The following is a 23,468-nucleotide window of genomic DNA, read 5'->3' as shown; positions in this document are numbered from 1 at the left end:
TTTCTACGAACATCTTTTGTGGCAAAATATTATTTTTTCAACGTGACAACTTCTTGTATTGCAAGGTGAATACTACTTTTGCTCGCTGCTTGGAGATTTCTACGAACATCTTCTGTGCCAAAGTAGTGTTATTTTCAACGTTATAACTGCTTGAATAGTGAGGTGAATGTAACTTTTGCTCACTGCTTGGAGATTTCTACGAACATGTTTTGTTTCAAAACAGTGTTATTTTCAATGTGACAACTACCGTTAATCACAGTACCAGTGGTTGTAATGCACAAAGTTTGACGAGGTTGACAAACATCTGCCAAGAGCTGTAGTTATCACTGTTCCATTGTGGTTGGTTTTTAAACAGTGGTTTACGCTATCGAGAAGTGTCTGATAGTAATGTAAAGATTGTCAGTGGCGTTTATACCTTCGTCATTCACCGCAGAGATAACATTTCACGATCAAGCTATCAAGTTCAAAGTCATGTGTGAAATTTGTTTATATACTAGTATATCAATTTCGTACCAAGGAATTGTAGTGAGAAAAGTCACCTGCGCCACTTGCGTAAGATAATGTGAGGCTTAAAATCAGTGATTATATAGTTGTTTTCATCATAGCGAGCTCTTGATTGTAATGTTTACGTGATGAATGTAAGAATGGTAGTGACTTCCAGTTTTTGATGATCGTATTTGCCTGTTTACCATTATTTATAATGGTGTGAGCTTGTATCGATTGTGGATTTTACCTGAAATATTGAAATAAGTTGTAGCCTGTGTGTGTGATTGCCGAGGAACCGATTCGCGATCTAACATGTTTATTGTGGGCAGACTGTTTTGCTGTGGTTGTGTACCCGTGATTAAACCAAAGAAATGGTGAAACTCTGTCACATTATTTTGAAATAAAATTTTATTGTAACCAGAAGTGAATATCTTGTGTTTTTTAATTCTCCATTGCTTTTCATAGATAACAGCCAAAAAGTTATTTTTTGATTAAAGTGCCTTTCTTGTTCTCTGAATTTGCATTAGGTTTCCAAACCCCGTTACTAACACGAAAGGAATGCAGAGCAACAGATATTTTGTCATTTCACAGATGTTGAGTGTCATATTGTCTGTGATTAAGGCTCTCCAGCTAAGTATTCGTGGTGGATTTTCATATATTTTTTAAGAATGGACATTTCGGTCAAAGCTCTAATGGAATTGGTGGTTCACCTTGCCCGTTGGCCCTAAAAGTACTTCTATCGTAATTTTTCGATGGTCTGCCACGCAATTTGTCACTACCTGCGTCTGCTCATACGTGATTTTTTGATGATATCTTCCGCAAGTCACTGCTAATTATTGTTTTATTCAACTTTTTATCCTATAAGTAAGAATTGAGGAGCAAAATTCGTTCATTTGTCAAACTTTTAAGGTGAATTAACGAAGAACACATCCTTATTAATCCATAAATACCACTAATTGTCTTTATAGACTGCCAACAACTCTTGCCGAAATATTCGTCTGCTAGGAACAGTTGCCGCGGAATTGGAACACCGCACGCCCTTGCCATTGGCTACACCATTTTCGGGCTGAAGGAGCTCAGAATTTTTCATACAAACGTCACTTCCGCCGCATCGCTCCTTACCGACCCCCTGACACGTACTCTCCGCCCGGCGGTGACTTGCCGACCGTCCCATTCGTAATCGCAAGGGGCGGTATGATACCGTATACCGAACGAAAACTCCGCCCGGCGGTAGCGTACCGCCCGCTCGTTCGTAATAGGCCCCCATATATATTGGGCCCGCAGCAATGGCTGAAGAAGGCGTATCTAAATCGGGTGAATGCCAGTACACTGGGTAAATACAAGCTGCCAACATCTGGCTGATAGGGGCTTTCAATATTGGCTACACAACACAATAGTTATCATTTGGACAATGACCCAAAATGTCCAATAATATGTGGCTACTTGGGAGGTTTCATTTGGTGGAATTTTTCAATCATGATGATAGGAGTGTGCACACAGACTTGTATAATTGTCCACTCATTTTATCAAACATATACTGGCCTAGGTTTCAATAGGCAACGATGAGGATGGCATTAATTATACAATGGAGGTTAATACGTGCAAACCTAGATCATAGTAAGCTTCAAGAGTGGATATTTGCGGAAGTTTTAGTGTTTTCTACTATCATTCACGACCATATTACATAAATAGGAATAGGTCTTTCATTTTTTTCTCCAGGCAAAAAATATCTCTCCATTAAAACTGGGTATTTAAGTAGAGCCAGGTAGGTAGGCTGAATGTGTGCACTACAGTAAGCCTCTGTGACCAGGATGTATATACCTCACAAGTGTTATCTATAGAACTTTTAAAACTTTCAGATACCTTATGTATGTAGCTATAAAAGTTGGGGAGAAGGCTACCCAGTCATGCTGATGGCAACTCGTAAGAAGTAAGTATAAACGTAAAAAGTAAGTATAAACTTCCTTCAGGGATACTCGTAAAATAGCTGATAATGAGTGCCTACTAGGGCATTTGCACTTTTCAACTATAACTTCCAATTCTTAATCACGTCGTATTCTTCCTTTTAGAGCAACTTACACCTTAGCTATATCACTTATAACTTGTTCCTAATGGCCTCTTTGCAACCAATAACTGCTTTTTAGCTCCAAATTTTCCTCTCTTTTACTCATAGAAAGAGAAAAAACATGATCCCGGGTCATTTTCAAAACCGCACACTGCGATATGCACTCTGGACAATCGATATATATCGATTATCGCTAATCAGGGAAAACAATCAAAACATGTACTCGGAAAAACGTGCGGGGCACTCTCGTTGGGTCAGTCTGTTATTTTTATAAATGTAGTGATAATCACGGTTATTTATTCATCGTGAATCACCGGTGAATATAGTTATTTATCCTTTTTCAGTTATGCAAGATGCGGATTTCGTCACTGTGATTTCCAAGAGGAAGTCAAAGAGGCAAACCCTAATCCATCGTGATAATATTGGTGACGATAATACCGACGTCTCCGTCATTAGTGAAGAAGTCGCCGTCAGGTAAATATTTAATAATTATGAATACTAATATTGTATTATCTACCCTTAGTTTTAGTATCTCTTTTGGGTCTCTATTCGAGTACTCACTGCGAATAAGTTGGTAATGTAAAATTTACTGTTGTATCTCTTTTAAGTTCCAAGAATGTTTTCGTTACTAATTTATATATGCCTTTTTCAGGCGAATTGAGGCCGCTAAGTCCGATATCGTGTCATCTGACTTTTATTCTTCTGTGCTAACCCTTGTTCGTCAAGCCCTGAGCCTTTTGGACATTCCTAGTGTGGAAGAAATCCTGTGTTATGGTCTGGGACACTTTTCGGAATGTATGACTTCTCGCTATCAGTGTGCACTGTTGTTTCTTCTTAAAGAAAATTTTGGCGCCAAGGTTTTAATACACGATCCCATATTTAGCTCTACTGAGTGTCGTATCCTTAGGAGTTTTGGCTGTGAAGTTATCATTGAAAACGAAGAGGGATCCAGGACGCTGAGTGGTAGACCCACTTTAGTTTTTCTACCTCATTGTCCTAAGCAATTGACTGACAATTTCCTTAGGGCAAATTGGTCTCCTCAGCTCCTGTCAAGTTGTTTATTGCTTAGCAACAGTCTTTCTCACTTGGTGGAAACTCAAACAAAGAGGGAACTTACCCTTAATTCTCCTTGTTCACTCGCGTTGTATCCGCACTTGGTCGAGCTAGGATTAGTCAACTCATTCCGTTACAGTGATATATTTAACGATACTGCATTGCATGTATTTCCTACTGCGAAATTGTCTTTAGCTGCCCAGGATCTTTGGGACATTCAACCACCATTGGGTTACACCCGCGGTGATATAGAATTCATTTCGAAGAAAGAGAAGCCCTCCCTTAAGAGTGTCGATTAAATTTTGAAATGGCTGGAAGGGAAACTATCAGTACTTTAAGAAGTCTTCTTAGCGAGTTGAGGAAATGCAGCTCGCAAGGTTCCAAATTCCATAAAACTTCCCAGGCTAAATTTGTTATGGACCAATACAGGGCTAATCAAGTTACTGATTTACAATACTGCAAGGCTCAGGAGGAGATGAAATATACAGCTTCAACCTACCTGTCCTTTCTACGAAGTAAGAGACTCTACTCCGAGCTACTTGCGCATTACAAGGGTAAAGGAGAGAAGTCCGTGCAAGAAACTGCAAGTCAGCTAGAATTTAAATTGCCTCATGACCCCAAGTGAAGGCTTTTGCTGCTTTAGTAGGCTATAGGAGTGTATAGTGATACTTTTTTGCTTCAATGTTTTGTCATCATGGTTGAAATACTTTCTCGACCCAAAGTAGCCTTTACTCTCATTGTCACAACTCTGGTGTCTTATCTTCTTTTATGGTGTAAGAGTTTCAACTTAGGTTCAAGACAGTGCTTGTTCTATCAATTCTTACTGAAAGGCATGCCTTCTTGTCATCCTTTTCTCTCTTGTGAGGATTTTTCTGGCATAAGATTGGGTGAACTGATAGGGGTAGGTGCTGTTAAAGCTGTTTATCATGCTAAATGGAAGGGTTTTGATGTGGCATTGTCGATATTGAATAATCCAGAGTATGAAAATGATTTTCTCACGGGTGCTGAGAATGTTAGAATGTATCAACTAAGTCCCCACACAATTCAAGCTGTTGGCTTTTGCCTAGAAGACAAGATGTATCTCACTGAATTCCACAAAAATGGTGATGCCTCTAATTTTTTAAGCATACTTCAAAGTTATCCCAAGGAAAGAGATAGTGTGCTGCTTAGAATAAACTTCTGCATTGCCTACGCCCAAATCCTCACAAATTTACACGGTTTGCATAATTCAATGATGAGCACACCGAAGACAAAGCCTAGAGTGATGTGCGATTCCAATGACCTCCAAAAATTGTTGAGTCAGTTTCTTGTGACAGATGAGCTCTCGTTGATTTTGAACGATTTGGATGCAATTCCTGTGGTCACGGAGGGTGGAGTCAAGTGTGGGCATCAAGAATTAAAAGGAGACTTTGTTGCTCCCGAGCAACAGTGGAGATTGCCTGGAAACTTTAGTGATGAAGACATGCCAGGATATGACGAAAAAACAGATATTTGGAAAGTGCCATCGGTTTGCAACTACTTTTTAAGAGATGTTCCAGGAGGAGATGATGTCATAATGCAGCTATCATCAATTCATAAACATTGCAAATCCGTTGATCCCAACCTTAGGCCAACAGCACAGGAGCTGGTGAGTCATTATTTGGCAGTCAAGAGAAATGTAATAGAGAGAGATATGAGGTAGGAAATAATTTAAGAAACATTGTACAGAAATAAAGTATTTTCTATTCTGTTAAAAAATTTGAGTAAAAATTTGATTATGAGCCTTGATGAGTTTCTTATTTCCAAATATTTCCGTTTTCAGCACAAATTACTGTGAGTATTCCTTTTCGATAAATTTGGCAATGGTGTTGAGCTGAATGTTATTAGTTCCTTCGTAAATGGAACCTATTTTACAATCTCTGTAGAATTTCTCTTGTGGGAAATCTTCGGTGAAACCAACGCCTCCCATCCATTCCACACACCTCGAGGTGGCATATCCGGCAACCACTAGAAAGAGAAAAAAAACATTCATTAAGTTTCCAAATAGCATGACAGTCTGCACGTAAATAAGAGCAAATGTGAAGCCTTACCTGCAGCTTTGTACTTTGCCATTGCAGCTTCCTTCACAAATGGCTTCCCAGCCTCCTTCAAACGAGCTGCATTGTAAACCAAAAACCGAGCGCATTCAATCTCGGTGGCCACCTTGGCAATTTGATGTTGCATAGACTGAAGAAAAAAAGAAAGCAAAAATGTTACTGCAAGGAAAAGCTGGAGTGGAGTTGTGTAATTCATTGCTCTCTTTCCCTCATCAGATGCAGGATTTAGATTTCCTAATGCATATGTTTTCACTCTTTGCCAATGGTGAAAACACTGTATCAACATTTATCTAAAACTTTTTTTAACTGCACTGAAGAAAATACAGTGGAACTTGGTTAGTACGTTTTCCTCTTTAGTACGGCGATTTCCCTCGGTCCCGGTACCATCCGAACAAAATACAGGTAAAAGAATTTGGTTAGTACGTTTGAAAAAATTGCGCTTTCCTGGTTAGTACGCTCAATTGCTTGCCGTGACGCAACCCGCAATTCGTTCTCTAGTGTCTTCTTAAGGGTCGCAAGCGTCTGAATTCATGATTTAATTTATTATTATTAGCCATTAACATTCTTCCATTCATTCCACATCTCTTTCTTCTACCGTAATTTATCCAAATGCATTTCTGAATTCTTGTGACGTGCTGAATAATAAAATGCGGCCATTTTTCGGGAATGTCTGACTATGAAAAACTACAGCCAATAAGAAGCCCCAATTTTCCCCACCCCGAGCTCCTCACCTTCTGTTGCCATGGGAGTGCCCACTGCTGCGCACCAAGTTCGTGAGTGGGCAATTGTTGCTATTGCACGAGTTATCATGATGATGAAATGAGTCTTAACGGTATTAGACAATTCCCACATTATCTTAAGCAGTGCTGCTCCATAAACTCGACATCGTGCGTATTTACTTGACTACTGTTGCGGGAGCAGACGATCCTCTGGATCTCCACGCGAAGCTTAGCTTAAAAATACTTGATCTCGGAACGAAAGCAGACGACATTAGACAAATTTTGAAGGTAAATTTCAACTGTTTAATATAAAATTTTCTTGTAATTACGTCGTAATCTAATAATCTTGCGTGTCATCAGTCGATATATCGATCGATTTTACAATCGAAATGGTATCATTCCAGAAGCGAATGTCTACGGCTGTTGCCGTAATTTGAAAGTCAATATAATTTTGCCCAATTTTTATGATGTTTAAAAAACCAGTTGACTTACTCCGGGTTGTTGTTATATTCTCCGAGTACGCTGTGAGAAAGAAAAATGACTTGTCTTCGCTTGTCTGAGCTTCACTCGTCCTCGTTCTGTAAATATAAATAGGATAAATCACGGGAGATAGACGCCGTAATCATGGAATCTCCGGGATGTCCATGAAAAATTGCAATTTTTATTCACATGGTATTGTTTTTCATGGTAGCGCTCATTTTCTTGATTTTAAATGTGAAAAGAGTTCAGGAAGGCGATCCTATGAGAACTACCGATAGTAATTGTAATTATGACGACTTTTTCACTGATTGCAATAACCCCGACTGCTATTATTTACTTTCCTCGTTAGTACGTTTTCCTGGTTAGTACGTTCATTTTTCGTGGTCCCTTCAGAAACGTACTAACCAAGTTCCACTGTATTTGCTTATGAAAAATAATTACTCTTTTATCTCAGAATGTAGTAGTCCCATATGTTTACTGCAAAATCCCTGGATGGGTAGCCTACGTCATGGCTTCCATTAATATTTAATTTAGTTATACAGGAGGTTATGTCTGCATTGATGTGCAAGTTCTTGAGAGCAATTAGGCAATCAGAACATTACCATCAAGGTATAAATTATGGAGTCGTGGACATATCATTTGCCGTTCTGTCATTTTTTTAAGATCAATTAGCATGTTTATTGGAAACAAGAGATCAGACATTGAAGGAATACTTGCAAAAATTCTAAGCATGGGCATTGTGTTCATGGCAAATTCTTTTGTGTAAGTTAAATAAGAATTTCTGCTCAATAAGTACTATTAAAACTTCTAGATCCACTGCATCACACCTGAATTGTGAAAATCATACCAAAGTCGTTTTAAGTGTCATTTCCTTTTCAAAACTAACCTCAATCCCTTGTTTTGCCATTTTCCCAGTTGTAATACTGAAGCAGACGACATTAGAAATTAATTGTGTTAGTTCTTAGATACCTTACACAATTATTCTGAAACTTAGGATGCCGTCCACCTGAAGTCAGATTATTTATAAGAATAAAAGGCTCCAATTTCAAACATAGCATCAATCACTGAGTGAATCAGCTGCTGTTTGACTCAATGATTCAAAGTTGTTGCACATCAACTTTTTAAAGTGTCTAAATTATTTTAACAACAAAATAAGTGTAGATATTGACACACAATAAAACTAACACTTATTTAAAATAATAATTAAAGATCTTATTGTTTATGCAAGTTCCTTGACTCAAGAACAGGTGGGAATAAAATGACATGCCCTTCCTTAAATCTTTTGTAGTCGAGAAAAGTTATGGCATGCCAATAAATAACTCAAGGTCAACTGAAGTTACTGAATTAAGTTTTCAAAATTATATCGAAATAATTACAATCGAGCCACAAGAAGTACCATGGTGACAACTAGAAACATGCTTTTCTGAACGTAACGCAGGTGAATTTGCAGACTTAACGAAAGTCCACCTGATGCCTGATCGGTGCCAGCCAAATCTTTCAATCCTGCTGCCAAAAAATATTCTTTTGTATAAAAAGAACAAAATTTAAAAAAAAGGTGCTGATATTTCCCTAAGAAATGTATCTCTCGCACCAAATGAGATAAGAATTAAGTTGATGATGTACCAACCTGGAAGGAGAAGATTTTCTTCCCGAATTGAGCACGATCCAAAGTGTATGGGATGGTGGCATCGAGCGCGCCTTGGGCGCAGCCAATCATCTGAGCACCAATGCCAATCCTGCCCTCGTTCAACATTTCAATGGCGTATTTGTATCCTTTCCCAATCTCACCCAAAATCTGAGATTTATGCACCTTAAAAGAAACCGACAAGAATACAGGTTCACTGAAAGAAATGCATACACATAGCTGGATTTTTGTTTCTTTACAAGGGTCGAGTCTGAATTTCTTAATTTCGATGATGAACTACCCCGTCACTACAGGTCAACAGCTATACAGAAATCCACGGAAAGTATGCTGAGGTGATCCAATCTGAAGTACACTCAAAGCATCCGCAAGAGTAAGGTCCAACAGCAAAAGATTGAGAGATAAAGGAGGATAAAACAGAGAAGCAGCACTTGGATATTTTAAGAGTATTATGAGGTGAATTATCTTAAAAACATTACAAAATTAGGACTGACCAAGAGAAAATGTAGTAAAACAACTTTACATGAGGCATTATGAATATTATGATCTACTGGGCATTAAAGTGGGAGGTAAGCTTACCCTTAAAAAATATATGAGGTATAAATTTTTCTTTTGCCATTTTTATTCCATTGGCTACGTAAATCTAAATTCGAAATGCAAAAAAAATTACTGTCCGTAAGGTGAAGTTTTAACAAGACAGCATTTTGTATGAAAATCAGTCAATACTTTCCTTATTATCATATTCGCACTACATACAACAATTTTATCAGTCATCCGCACAGGTATGTATAGTTAAAACAACTTCATAAAACAATTACCTTAACACCGTCGAAGTGTACCATACATGTTGAAGATGCCCTGATCCCCAACTTCATTTCAGGCTTGGCAACAGAGAGCCCAGGCGTATCGCGGTCCACAATGAAGCAAGTGATACCTTTGTATCCCTGAAATAGAATGTAATAACAATCGGTACAAATCATGCTCGTGGATAGAGGAAAAAGGGATTGAATCATGGTAATAAAACTGCAATTATGAACTGCATTCTGATTAAGATTTGGTAATTTTCTGATGGTAACACATCCTACACTTAGGATGCTCGTCAGGGGAGTGCATTTTGAGTTACATTAAAGCTATAATCCACATTAGTATCATGAAATATGAATTAAATTGCATCCATTACTCAATTATTAAACTGGAGCAAGTGCATTTGTATTTAAATGTAGATGTACGCCATCCCTGTATCTTTAACAGTAATCTATAAAATCATTACACGAGAGGTATTCATAAATTCATTAAAATTACAACTTGAATCATGAACATCACAGACATACTGTTAATATTCTTCAGCTTATTAACAGGGGTAAAAAGATTATTGTTAGATGGTTAGTTTACTTTGAAGTATGTATAGGCAAAACTTTTTTCCGAAGTCGACTCACCTTGGATGGATCGACATTTGCCATCACCAAGTACACTCCAGCCAAATCTGCACTTGAGATCCACATTTTCGAACCATTGATAATGTAGTGATCACCATCCTTCTTGGCTGTGGTTTTCAATGCAAAGGCATCGGATCCAGAGGTTGGTTCAGACAAGCAGAAGCTGCCAACCTACATTAATGCATTTGATCAATTTAAATAGTTTGCAGTGAGAGATTTTTAAAATGCACACACACAAAGCATTCCCATACGTACCATATTTGTTGCCAGCAATGGCAAATACTTTTCTTTTTGCTCCTCGTTCCCGAGCTGAGACAAATAATTGTTCACCAGAGTATTCTGAATGTCACAAATGACAGTGGCCGATGGATCCACCTTGGCCAATTCTTCAACCACAATTATGGCAGTGAAAAACGATGACCCTGTCCCACCATATTTTGTATCAATTTCTATTCCCATGAGCTGAAACATAGGGTCACAATAATTCAATAAATAAGTAAACAATATGAATATGAAATGATTTATACCATTTATTGGTGCAAACTTAATCAAAAAAAGATTTAATTTATGCAATCAGGACTCAACCATACCAATCGCACCAATAAATACTAAGTAAATATTACACCTCTATACTTAATGTTTCAAGTACATATACTCCATTAGTACGATAGAGAAAAATACATTCTCAAGTGGGTATTTGAATAGCAAGTAGAATTTTAGTCTTTAAGTACTCTAAGAGAAAAATATAAAGCAGGAATAGGCAACCCCTTTATAGGTATTACCCCATATTACAAGGCAGTTGACGGAAACTTTAGGTATTGCACACAAAAATACAGAAAAATCTGCATAAAATTTGGTAATTATATTAGAACAAAACATATTAAGCATGAATATCAAGAGGTGAGAATCCAAACTTCCATGTAAGTGATATAAAATCGAACTAATTTAAAAGTGTGAAATAAGATCAGTGCCAAGTTTATACAATTCAGTCCAAATTTTAATCTTGGGTTTCCAACAGGACATACTGCATTTAGTAGTTAATTAGCATTGATTATTAATTGTTCACATATTACCACTAACTCAGAGCCAATATTACCTACTATAAATCAACACACATGCAGCAGCATAAGCATAATATTATTCCCAATCAATTCATGTCAGACTCAGCCCATACAAACTGGTAGAAGCAAGCGTTCACGTACGGAGCTGGACTATCTGATATCTCTTGATACACATTTGAGTTGACCCATGACTATAATTTGCATGTTTTCCCCTCATTCCAACAATAAATTGATAATGATGGATAGTTAAAATAAACAGCAGAATCACATACATACTGCATGGCATTTAACTTAAATTGCACGACTCAGAACAAAGCATATTGAAACATGGATTTCAAAATTAAGTGCAAACCAAAGAATAAAAATGAAGGTTTCTCTAGAAGAGCACAAAAAGAATTAGGACCTCATACCTGAACCACCAAACATGAAAGAGCCTCAGTCACAAAGTCGTAAACTACAAGTAAATCATTTGTAAGCTTACTCAATCCATACATGGGGACAAGTTCATTTATTTTTCAATGGCATAGGAGAAATTACATAAACTTGATAAAACTACTGAAAACTGAATTCACATTTGTCCCATTCATTACCAATATGAAGCCATTATGCTTTCCATTTCTCAGGGACGCAACCTGAAACCAGTAACGACCTTCGCTTCACCCACATCATATCATGTCTTAGGGTTTACATGCACACAAGTGGCATAATAGGTCTATAATATGAACACTAAATGGTCATAAAAATTCCTCCTCCCCACACTCGTCCCAATTCCACAATAATAATCACTGTGCTGGTGTGCAGGATGGGGACAGTATAATGCCAGTGGCCAAACCACAGCCCATCAACTGGAATTACCACACACACCACTGATACAGGATCATACATGTATGTATATATAATTTACGTTTTTCCCAGTGAATGATATTTCGGAATTCTTCCCAGGCTTCTTCTGTAAAGTAAGTCATCCACATACAACCAAGATGAGTTCTGAGACTTTGTTCATAAGCTGATAAACCCAAGCAAAGCACCATAGAATGTATTTATCCTGCACAATGCAGCACCACATTACAATTCTGCATTAGAAGAATAAGAACCCACAATGGTTACGAACTGCTCTAGCTTTGCAACTGAGGTGGAAAAAAATTTCACTGCCCACAAGAAAGAAAGAATGAACTAAACCATGGCCTCCTTTTAATAATATTTTAGAGTGCTGCATAGTATTAGAGGAGGTGGTGATTAGGCGAAAGGTGAAAAGAGTGTCTCAACACCACTCCACGTCACATCAGCCGACTCCTAAGGCACCAAATTTGAATTTTTGGGTATTGTTAGAATATTTTGAATGTTTGCAAGTTGTAAGTAGAAGACTTACTGCATGAAGTTCCACTGACGTTTCAGAAAATGGCTCACTTCCCATGTTCAAGGCATGTTTATTTGAAATGAAATATATTTAAAATAAATAATATACAAGAATGTATTTGAAATTTACCCTACTTGAAAATGACATCACGTAATCTTACAAAACATTGGTTGAAATGAAGCCAATAGCCTGAAGCAGAGCCTCAGAATAATACCAAAACAGGATCTTTTGTAAAGGGTGATGGGATAGCAACCAGCGCCACTTGGACGTATGTACTTGCAAATTTTCTATATGCATCAATCAACAAATGAAAACAATAGAAGATATGAAGTTATTGAATAAGATGCACAAAATGCATTGAATGAGCATCAAATGCATGCTTCTTTACACTTATCACAACTTTCTTGTGCTGGACTCAATAGGACCTTGGCTTTATAAGCTACGTCATAAAATAATTAAGCAGTTTACATATTGATTAAATTTCTTGAATAGTAAGACTAAAGTTATATTATAATAAATATATATGTACATTGGAATTCTTTCTGAGATGGTTCAAACTGTCACTGGCAAGATAAAGTGGAGCGGCATTTTGTGACAAGAAATAGAAATGCTGCACAGCCCACAATTGAATTCCTGGAATGAAATAACATCCTTATCTTGTCAGGAAAGGTCATACTTGTCAGGACAGCTAGTCAAAAAAACAACGGACCAGTACCTAATTCACACCACAAAATGCTGTCAATAACCTAATGGCCATAGTACTTTGAATGAGGAAGTTAGTTGAAAAAGAGAGAACTAGGTAAAATTAAAAATTCACAGATTGTTTTCACTCATATTGCACTGAAAGCTCATAAATCATCTACTTATGTACAAATTGAAACTATACACAATTCTTCACTTTTTCGGCTACATATTTTGGAAAGCATGCATTACTTGAACCAATCAGTTCCCTTCAAAGGACAAGCCAAGTCACAGAGTTTCTGATTCTTAGAGTAAGTACACACAACAACTCTACCGCTTGGTTCATAAAAAAGGAAGCCCACACAAAAGACAAGAAGCCACAAAGAAGAAAGCTAAAAATGGCAACCAATCTAAAACATCAACCATAATGTGGCCTAGGTATAAAATACAAAAAATCTACCTACAAAAACCACTACCTCTATTCGATGTCCCTTTGCTTCAATTGCTCAAATATTTGAAGTCAAAGTATTTCAGTCATTTTACTGGCAATATCAGGCAAAATTTACAATAGCCAATGACAACGTGGATGCACAATTTCCGGTTATAAAAAAATCTAATTGGTCCATAAAAACAGGAGTTTTCAGACAATTGCTATGGCCAATGGACACTTCACCACATTTCAATTGCAAAACCGTTCAGCAAAATCAAGAAGAGTATCACAGAGGTGAACAAAAGAGCTTACTTTGAATGTCGATGCAGGCAATTGCTGTGAGCATCGACAGAGAGGTTGCGAAATTCGGATTAAAATTGAGGGAGCATCCCAAATAAGTTTTGCACACGGGTGAGACATGACCCACACATCAATTTCATATACAAAGATGAGTTTCATTCACAAACGCCAGCATCTATCTGAAACAAAAACGAATGGCGAGCAACTTAAAATTCACCTAACGGAAGACACTTAACAATAAGATAGAAAGCATGTAGTGGTAATTAGTTTTCCATAATTATTCATGATATAAAAGCAAAAAAGTGTTCTGATGAAAAAATTGTTTCTGAATTGGAAATTGCAAGAAATGAAGTATGCTGGTGGTTTCCCCCTGCAATAGTGGAGTGGTACATATTTGGATTCATTAAGAGTCCACTAGAAAATACACAAAAGTAAGGTTCTTCAATTCATTCAAATGGATAACACAGTTTACAGCAGAAAAAAAGCCAAATATTGTATTAATTGTGTACAAATGAATTTTACTTGAAATTGTCAGGTTAAAAAGACTGAAACACTTGGTGTGGTTATCCAATGCATACGACCTGTACCTTAAAACACCCATTTCATGGTTGATTGCTTTATACTGCATCCTAGGTACATATTTACATTCATTGAAGCAATATTAAAACTTCATTTCAACAACTCACCTTCAATTTTTCTTATGCATGTATCACTAGATTTAACAATTTCATCGAAGTTTTCGCATCAACACCTGTGAAAATGCTCAGCGTTACTACAAATTTAAAAATTCTCAAAGGACATGGGTATTTATTTTAAATGACTTCTTTAATATTTGTTGCCAGCATTTCTATCCTCTTCCAAGTTCCTGAATAGATATTATAGCAAGTACACAGTTATCATCTAGACTATTTATTATTAGCTACTATGTAATAAACTTCATTACAAAAGCTTATTTTGAAACGAGTTACAGGAAATACACGAAGCTTGCGAGAAATATAGTGTTGTTGGGATAATTATACAAAAATACGTAGAGCACTTACCCCATTTTCAAAGAGCATGTCAATGACACTTTGGTCTAACTGATGCTCCTTGTCCATTTTCTTAACGAGAGGTGCAATCTTTTCTTTAGCAAGCCGTGCGACTGCGGTGTAAATAAGATTAAAACAATAAGCAAAAAACAAAGAGCCACTGCAAACATGAGCCAAATTGACCTGCTAAGCACACATTCCATTGCATTAATCACCTGTTTCTTTCATCATCATCTCCTCATCGGTGAATTGAGTCAAGGGGGCAACAGCGGATGACCGCGAAGATGTTGTGTGTATTGATGAAAGTGCAGCATTATGAACTCGTGGATGTCGCAGGATTTGGCGAACTACCTACATGAAATAGACAGTTCACTTGGTTAGAAAATTGAATAAATATTCACGTCACTTTGGCACTACAGTAAAACCTCTTTATATCGTAATGGAGGGGACCAAAATTTGGGCAATTTGATGTATGGAGGTTCATTATAGAGAGGTCTTTATAAAACAGATATATACATACAGAATGTTACATCTTCAGTTTCAAAATGTTAGTTATAGGTCAGTACTGTATTTATATATTATGATTATATCTATATTTCATACTATATAGCACTGTATTATTTATTTTCAAGTACTTCAGTATTTTTAGAGTGTAAGACCCAATTAAAACCCACTATTTACATACTTGTTGACTGAGAGTATTAGGCGTACTTTATAAACGTTGCTAACTGTATTAAAGGATTAACGTTGAGATATTGTTTTAATTAAATGAAACGCAGAGTCTTCTTCAAAGTAAACTTAAATTACCTACATCACTTATCAATCGAAGTGCTAGTGCTGAGAAACAGCAAGATTTTATGTTTTATTCTTTTTATGATAGTTTAGGATTTATTTAAATATAATTTTAGTTTGTTCAGAGCTATATATTCACTGCTCTGTAATAGTCTATGAGCGTAATTATAACTGTAAATGAAATTAGCTTTTTACCAAAATACCGTGCTGTTGATGTTTTGTTTCTTTTTTCAAAGCCAAAAAATGTGTCATGATTGTAGAGTTTCCCAAAGTGTCGAGTTATAGAGAGTCGAGTTTTCGGGGTTGTAATGTTGATCATATGAACCCTCTAAAAGGCTTTTAAAAAAACTTTAAAACTCACTATTTTTCATATAAAATTTAGAAAATTTCCCGAGGCAAGACCCGTGGTATAGGCCCCCCCAATATTTTTTATAAGTCAGCACTGCAACACGTTGGATTTATAGGGTCACAGATTTTCATCAATATTTCTTTATGGGTGTATAATACCGTTCCAAGAAGTGAATACCATCAGAAAAGAAACTCAATTTTCTGTTGAAGAGACAGCAGTGCTTAAATCTTGTTTTCATATTTTATTAATTTATGGGCCAAGGCCCAATTACAAAGCAAAAATATTCTTTATAAAAATGATAAAATATCATAAAAGAGACAATAGTATACATATTGTAATAGTATGTTGGGATCCATTTTTCCCCACATTACATATGATAAGAAGCACTAATAACAGTTTATCAAGGGTTTGCTTCCCTTTAGAGGCTGTGATCCATTATTGGCCATGAAATATTTTACCAATATCTTCTATAGATAATAATTTTAATTTTTTTTCTTTTTCTTGACCTCCTCATACTTATACTTAAACATGCACCCTGGAGATTACCCTCAGGAGTTCTCATTTAAATAATTTTTAATCATCTAAACTTAAAATGCTGAAAAAATAATAGGCTCTATTGACCTCCATTATCATTTTTCATCCTTTTGTGAGTATCCTTTCAGTTTTGGTCAGAAATAGAGAAGAAAATGTTTTTGGTGCCGACAAATCAACTAATTAATTGCCTTGTTGGGCTTCAAATTTTAACAACGCGAAAAAGGAAAATCTTTAATTACTGTAGAATAACTTACGAATTGATATGCTGCAAAATTCGAAACCATGAAGAATACAATAATTAGCCGCAACTTCGGCGACAATGGATTGACTATCCACTTTGTACCAAAACCAACGACAAAAAAATGGAAAAGAATAAGTCCGCGAAAAAACACAGATGCCACACGGATAGCACGGAAAACGTTTGAAGAGACTCGCATGAAAAACTCTAATACAACCAAAATACCATAGTGCTCACGTTAATCGCAAAGTATTTGTGGGAGAAAGTCATTGGCATGCCAAAGATTCTTGGATAGGCTAGGGGTCCACTGCGTAACTACCTTGGGGGAAGTGTAATTGAATCAGAGCTAGCTGTCCGCTCAATATTCACCCTGTGAAGCAACGCAATTGAAACCAGTACTCGCCGCCTAAACCGTACATTTCCCCAATGCTTTACGCAGCGCCAGTATTCAACTTTTAATAACGTGTTATCAACATAGAATTTGAAATTTTGAAACAGTATTTCCTTGGCCTCGCGAGAAACCATCTCAAGGACATGCATACCTTCGATCACTGCCCAAAAGCGGGGGTCACGCAGTTAAAGACGAGGGCTAATATGGCCAAAATTAATAAGCACGTGTCACTAGACACAAAACCAAGCTCATTATGTAATGAAAGCATGGACCAGATAAGCTACTTCAGTTACGATTTACAGCGTTAGAAAAAGACATTAGGGCACCCCGAGAGAAACGAAAAATCTATTTTCAGTCTTCCTAACGTGGAAATGGGAAAGATACGGTATTCCTCTGCCTCTGATCGTCGGCCTTGACTAGTTCATCGACTTCCACCTACGTTAAGTGAGCATTTGCATGAAGAGCAATTGAGCCGATTGACAATCTCTACATCTTAACATCAACCCTTTCCATTGGAGCACACATCCTGATTCGATTGACACGATTACGAAACTGCTGGCACAGCTTCTCTCAACATCACCTAACGCACTGATAACCCGACATTAACGCACAGAACGATAATCCTGCGGGTACTTAAGATAACCTCCCGGCAATCGCATGGTTACCGTAAGGTAAAATAAGTATTACAATTACACAAATACATTTCAAAATAAAGGTCCAAAAATCAGTGACCAATTAAGATAAATTCGAGAGATGTCACACTTAAATAACTTCATCAATTCCCTCCGATGCAACTGAACATACCACAAAATGAAGCACCAATTACAGATATAAATAAAAATCAAGTTATCGCGATAACGTGGCTGTAACTTTTTGAATGATGATAACAAAAAACACCTTTATACTCACTGGGTTGGAGAAAACGCTGCGCATAAATGCCATGGTGAGATACAACGTTTAGATGTTAATTGGTGATTTCTTCAAGCAATAATCGCCTCTCCGACGAGCATCCACTAATCAAATATGCACGACTTACGTAATGAGGAGCGGGATGCAGAGTGAAGTTAATTTGCAATGATTCCAATGAGCTCCGTAAAAAATCTGCGCGCTGTCGTTTCTGCGGCCTTGAAAAAGAGGATGTGGCGCCACTTACAAATCGAGAATAATGCTCATAAATTAATGAGAGAGCAAAATGATCGATCGATTGCGTGGCTCACAGCAAAACTTCAATTTTTAGCAATTTTTTATTGATAAATATAAATTTCACCACTTGGAAACGACTGCATTACATAATGGTGCTGTGTAGCTATATAGTGTTTTATCTCCTGAATAAATACTAAAGCCATTTTTTCAAGTTTTTTTTCGGGTTTCGGGCAGACGGTTGGTTCCACCTTTGTTCCGGGAGCTACGAGTCAATTATGTTAATGTCATAAAGGCGTCAAAGCTTTTTTTTGCAACGACTCTGGTATCAAACCAAATGAGGATAGACCAAAGGTAATTCTCTCCCTCATAATTTATTGTTCCTTTTGAAAGGTAAGGCATTTTCCTCATCAATCGGGAATGTGTTAGCATTTTTTGAGTGGGTACTGAGAGTGGTTTTCAGTGCTACCCCGGTAAATTTTTTCTCGCGTACGAAGTATTATAAAGCAAGTATCCTATATTTTAATAGCATTTTAAAAAGTAAAATTTTCCTATTATTTTCCTGAAATTTAACATTGTCTAAAAAAATCAAGTACCTAAATGATTTCATGGTAAAAGTGGGCCCTGGATATAGGTTGTGATGATATCTTGATTAATTTACTCTTGGATCACAGTGAAGGAAATAATTTTCCATGATTTCCTCGTCATACATTCAGGTAATCATCAATAGTTGTGTCTACAGTATTAGTGCCATCTCACCCATGCACAATATATCCATTGGTCACAAAATAACTCCAGAAAACCAAAATAATCTAGTATAAGATATGAATATCTGAGAATTAGAAATATTTAAATTCTCTCATATATTCTACCACTACCATTTCAAACTAAGACTTCGCAAACCCATGGCCATCATAAAAGGTGGAGAGTATAGAACATAGTGGATATAGAGGTGTTTGCTCTTGACTAGTTTAAAGTACCGTATTTCTCCGAATATAGTCCCACTCTGAATATATTCCCCCCCCCCCCCCTAATTTTGATGCTTCAGTTTTGAGAAAGATTTTTAAAAATGCATAGGAATATAGTCCCCCCCTTAACTTTTACCACGGGCATTTTTGGGGAAAATGGGGGACTATATTCAGACAAATATGGTATGCCGAGACTCGCCACAGTGATAATTTATACGGGAGTCACCCGCAATGCACAATCGTGCGAAAGATCCGGGCCTGCTCTCCGGCTGTGGCGCTGTGCGCACAATTGGGACTGCTTGTGGCATCATATGCTCAGCAGTCCAGCAACACCTTGTCCGGTAGTGTCCACAAATATCCACAGGGAAGAATGACGCCTCGGTAGCTTAACTGGCTAAAGCACTCGACCGGAAATCGGGGGATTCGGGTTTGAATCCCAGTCAAGGCAAATGATTTTTTCTCTGTGGATCTTTAGCACGATTGTGCATTGCAGGTGACTCCTGTATAAGTTATCACCATGGCTAGTTCCGGTATAGTTTAAACTAAAATTCTTTAGATAAAAAAATCCCAACGAATGAAGATAGATAAAAAAAATCAACAGTTTTTGACAGAGATGGATTCCGTGGTTCCATTCATCGATTGATGTTTCTTTGTCTGGCCGCTGTCTTAGTGTGAGATCCATCACAGCACTCGTCAACGCAAACAGCTTTTCCATGCTCCCTTTTATTACCTTTCGAAAATTGTAGAGGTAACGTTGTTGCCATTTTCATTCCAGTATAAATCGTCATATTTCTTCCTATTCCTGAAGTTTGATAATTTTAAACTTATCAAGTGAAAAGCAGCAGCCAATTTCTCCAAGATAGAGGCCAATCTCATTTGAAGTGGGGTGAATAGGCTCACCCATCACTATGCTGCGAAATAATATGCCCTTGCAATACTGCCCTTGAATACAATATGTAATCCTTAATCGGTCATCAGATGACATCTGAAAATTCCAATCATGAAACCCCAGGGTGGAATTTTATCTCTTAATGTGGAAAAACGTATTGCGGATAGATGTATATGTGGAATTATAATTTGTTCGGAATGGGGACACCCATTTGATCAAAACTCTCTCCGTTACTTTTTTAAGGGGTAATTACTTGCAACACGAGTTCTGAAACTGGAAAAACTATAAGGAGAACATTACTTCTCAACTGACCCAACGGACCAATTGGTCTCATGGACCAATCACTTGGAGTGATGATAGAAAGTTTCATAAGTTTTTAAAGTTTTGTTTGGTAATCAATAGATTTTTCATGCAAATTAATATCAAAATTGAAAAGAATTTAACAACTATGGGCCTTTACTAACCATAAACAATGCACTTTTCACATTAAAAAAAAAAATCATCTATAAATTCAAATCAATGTTTTCAGTGCATTTTTTCTTGAGCCTATATTCATGAAGGTTAAAAGAGGATTGAATTTCAAGTGAAAATCGTGTAAGTCTATTCACTACATTGCGTAGACCAATAGGATCAGAGAACTAAAAGTATACTTACTTCTCACAAATAAAAATATTAATATGTCTCAGGTAATGAATCAGAAATATAGGCCAAGACATATAAAATGGCATTGAATCCACTGCGCTGCTTTATATAGTCTAAAAGTTAGGGCACAATTAAGCTGAAACTGATCGCCTATTCACCCCATTCTGCAGTAGCCAATTTCTGACTCTGGGGGGAATGGTCCCCCCCACAATCACTGATAGAGTGGACTGGGTAGAGTTAATGGATGGTCTCAAGAAAACAGGTGTAGATTGGAGGGATAGGTGACTTATGTGCTATCTGTATATGGCCCAGACTGAGCAAGTGAGGGTAGTGGACGGAGAATCTGAGAGGGCAAGCATTGGCCAGAGAGTGAGACAAGGCTGTCCTCTATCGCTGTTACTCTTTAATGTGTAAGCTGAAGAGATGGTAAGAAAGCATGGGATGAGTTGGAAGCTGGAGTAAAAAGTGAGAGAAATAACGATAAAATATTTGAGGTTTGCGGATGATCAGGCTTTGATTGGCCTGTCAGCGAGGAGGCTTCAGGCTCTAGTGGATGCTTTAGACAAGCACTGCAAGGAGTATGGCATGAGGATTAATCACAAGAAGAAAAAGGTCATATGGTTTTGTAAAGCATTGTGAGTGAGGAATGTGAGACTCAAGGTAAGTGTATCATGGAAAACTGAAGCAGGCAGAGCAATTCAACTATTTGGGCAGCACATGTGCGGAAAACGGATACAGCACCTGGGACATCGGGAGAGAATTGCATTAGTAAAGGAGGCGTTCATGAACAGGAAGGGGCTTATGAGAGGATCATTATGTAAGAGTTTAACCCTCCAGCAGGTGCGCCATATTCTCTGACACTAGTGGGCATGTGTGGCACTCAAAGCAACACTTGGTTTTCCGCTGATATTAATAAGAAAAACTCGAATTAAGAAGCGTACGTTCATGACCTTGTTGGAATAATTGGTGCATTTGGTTCACTGACCAACTTCTATTCATAACGTGAGGCTGAAGCGGCACAATGTTGCACTTTGTGCCACAGCGTGCCCGCTGGAGGCTTAAAGAATAGGTTAGTGGAGAGTAACGTGGACACTTAGGAAGGAGGACGAGAGAGGACTGGAGGCATTCGAGATGTGGGTGTGGTGAAGAATGGAGAAGGTTAAGTGGACGGAGAGGAGGGGAAAAGACAAGGCGCTGGAGGTGGTGGGTGAGGAGAGGCAGCTTTTAGATGAGATACGGAGGAGACAGAAGGTATGATGGAAGAGTACTTAGAGGGAGGGGATGTTGAAAACGGTGTTAGAGGTAGAATGTTAGGGAAACGAGGGAGGGGAAGGAAAAGAATAGGATTTTTTCATAGAACCAGCAGGCCACCTGGCATTGCTTAGGAAGGATAGTACCCAGAGTAGTGGGAAACTTGGAATTCATGGTCACATGGCAGGGTTTTTAGGTAAAGGAACATAGCAGATTTGGTAATGATATGCACATGTAACAGTAAACAATGGAAAAAATGATTTCCGTGTACCATGCATGGGATACGCTTATTCCCCACTCCACAACATTCATCCTTATGTGTGTCCGTAACTGAGTACACAAAAAATGTTGTGTGAATGCATGCCCCAGCAAAAAGTTTTGTATGTGCTGAAAGGATTAATAGTTTATGGTAAAATCCTTTCAGTTAAGCTGTATAACGTGACGTAACAAATGCTAATGAGAAAACGATACAATTCATGCACTGGTCACAACCAGAAATAGCACCAGGGGCTTTGGGAGAATGAGATGCACCCAGGGGAGAAGCCAGAATTTTTTTGGGGGGGGGGGGGGGCGAGAGGGGGGTTGGAGCACAAGGGTCTGATAGGTCTTCTCATACTTGAGATAAAAAACAGAATATGCACAACTATTACTGCATAAAATATACTTTTTATTTTGATGTGAAAGTTATTAATATGTAATAAATTAAATGATTGAGGCTCCTTAATACAAAATAAAACGAGCATAATGAAAATCTTATTAAAAATCTTGCCTATTTTTTAAGCGTCTAGGGGGGGGGGGGGGCATTCCCCCTATACAGCTCGCTTTATGATCACTTGATGGCAGTATTAACCCGAAGTGAAATTAACAGTTTAGGACATTAGAAAGTTCAATGTTAAGTTTTTTCCACTGTTTTCTAAGTACTGCAGAACTGCATTCACATTGACCCCAATTTTTTTATATTTTAGTTGTATTTTCACATATTCTAGGTACCAATTTTGCGAAATTTATTCATAACATTAATTTAAAATAGCCTGGTGGCTTCAATCATAAAATATCTTAAGAATCCCAAAATTCTGAATTCAGAAAAATAACTCGACTTACGTCTATACTGATATGTCAGGTTATTCCCAATTTTCTTGTTTCTTCAACCGGAATCTTGAATACTGGCGTTTCATGGATATTTCATGATAAGTAATTTCCGATAGTGTGAGGAAACAAACACTGATTCCTTATAATGCATAGATGTGGTGATCTCATGTTGATTTCAAGCCTTCAAGTAATTGAAAATATAATAGTGACTATCATGGTGAGTAGGTAAAAAAAGTATGATTAAGCAGTATTTTAGTATCAAGCACTGCCTTAAAAATTAATATAGTAATACACTTTTTCTGTTAATATCAATGAAACTAAAAATTCTATTCTGTTCTCCTTTAAAACGAGAAAAAAATTGTGACATTTTTG

The 23,468-nt window shown here is 37.4% G+C and overlaps 4 protein-coding genes across 4 annotated transcripts; 3 read left to right on the top strand and 1 right to left on the bottom strand.

Moving 5' to 3' along the window:
• The first annotated feature begins 2,702 nt into the window (after positions 1 to 2,702).
• LOC124155411 (SRR1-like protein) lies at positions 2,703 to 3,903 on the top strand. The gene is made up of 3 exons (XM_046529200.1): positions 2,703 to 2,804; positions 2,896 to 3,025; positions 3,204 to 3,903. Exons 2-3 carry the CDS (start codon positions 2,898 to 2,900, stop codon positions 3,901 to 3,903), a joined length of 828 nt encoding a protein of 275 aa, XP_046385156.1. The 5' UTR covers positions 2,703 to 2,804; positions 2,896 to 2,897.
• Positions 3,904 to 3,911: 8 nt separating this feature from the next.
• On the top strand, positions 3,912 to 5,369 carry LOC124155412 (protein FMC1 homolog). The gene has a single exon (XM_046529201.1). It carries the CDS (start codon positions 3,912 to 3,914, stop codon positions 4,227 to 4,229), a length of 318 nt encoding a protein of 105 aa, XP_046385157.1. The 3' UTR covers positions 4,230 to 5,369.
• On the top strand, positions 4,869 to 5,285 carry LOC124154911 (protein O-mannose kinase-like). Its single transcript, XM_046528684.1, has one exon. The coding sequence runs from the start codon at positions 4,869 to 4,871 to the stop codon at positions 5,283 to 5,285; it is 417 nt and encodes a 138-aa protein (XP_046384640.1).
• Positions 5,307 to 18,194, bottom strand: LOC124155410 (short/branched chain specific acyl-CoA dehydrogenase, mitochondrial). The gene is made up of 9 exons (XM_046529199.1): positions 18,027 to 18,194; positions 15,029 to 15,164; positions 14,826 to 14,926; positions 10,212 to 10,418; positions 9,957 to 10,127; positions 9,339 to 9,464; positions 8,506 to 8,688; positions 5,674 to 5,809; positions 5,307 to 5,590 (listed from the first exon to the last, which is right to left on the bottom strand). Exons 1-9 carry the CDS (start codon positions 18,057 to 18,059, stop codon positions 5,412 to 5,414), a joined length of 1,272 nt encoding a protein of 423 aa, XP_046385155.1. The 5' UTR covers positions 18,060 to 18,194; the 3' UTR covers positions 5,307 to 5,411.
• Between the last annotated feature and the right edge of the window lie 5,274 nt (positions 18,195 to 23,468).

The sequence above is a fragment of the Ischnura elegans genome, chromosome 3 (assembly GCF_921293095.1).
Source record: "Ischnura elegans chromosome 3, ioIscEleg1.1, whole genome shotgun sequence".
Taxonomy (NCBI): Eukaryota; Metazoa; Arthropoda; class Insecta; order Odonata; family Coenagrionidae; genus Ischnura; species Ischnura elegans.
Note: the sequence above shows the minus strand (reverse complement) of the source record. Positions and strands in the feature narration are given on the sequence as shown.

Coding starts and splice junctions, on each gene's coding strand:
- LOC124155411 (XM_046529200.1), top strand. CDS start 2,898: ATGCAAGATGCGGATTTCGTCACTGTGATTTCCAAGAGGAAGTCAAAG. Junction 3,026..3,203: donor AGTGAAGAAGTCGCCGTCAG/GTAAATATTTAA, acceptor TGCCTTTTTCAG/GCGAATTGAGGCCGCTAAGT.
- LOC124155412 (XM_046529201.1), top strand. CDS start 3,912: ATGGCTGGAAGGGAAACTATCAGTACTTTAAGAAGTCTTCTTAGCGAG.
- LOC124154911 (XM_046528684.1), top strand. CDS start 4,869: ATGTGCGATTCCAATGACCTCCAAAAATTGTTGAGTCAGTTTCTTGTG.
- LOC124155410 (XM_046529199.1), bottom strand. CDS start 18,059: ATGGCATTTATGCGCAGCGTTTTCTCCAACCCA. Junction 15,165..18,026: donor GCAGCGTTTTCTCCAACCCA/GTGAGTATAAAG, acceptor TATTTCATGTAG/GTAGTTCGCCAAATCCTGCG. Junction 14,927..15,028: donor GATGATGATGAAAGAAACAG/GTGATTAATGCA, acceptor TTTACACCGCAG/TCGCACGGCTTGCTAAAGAA.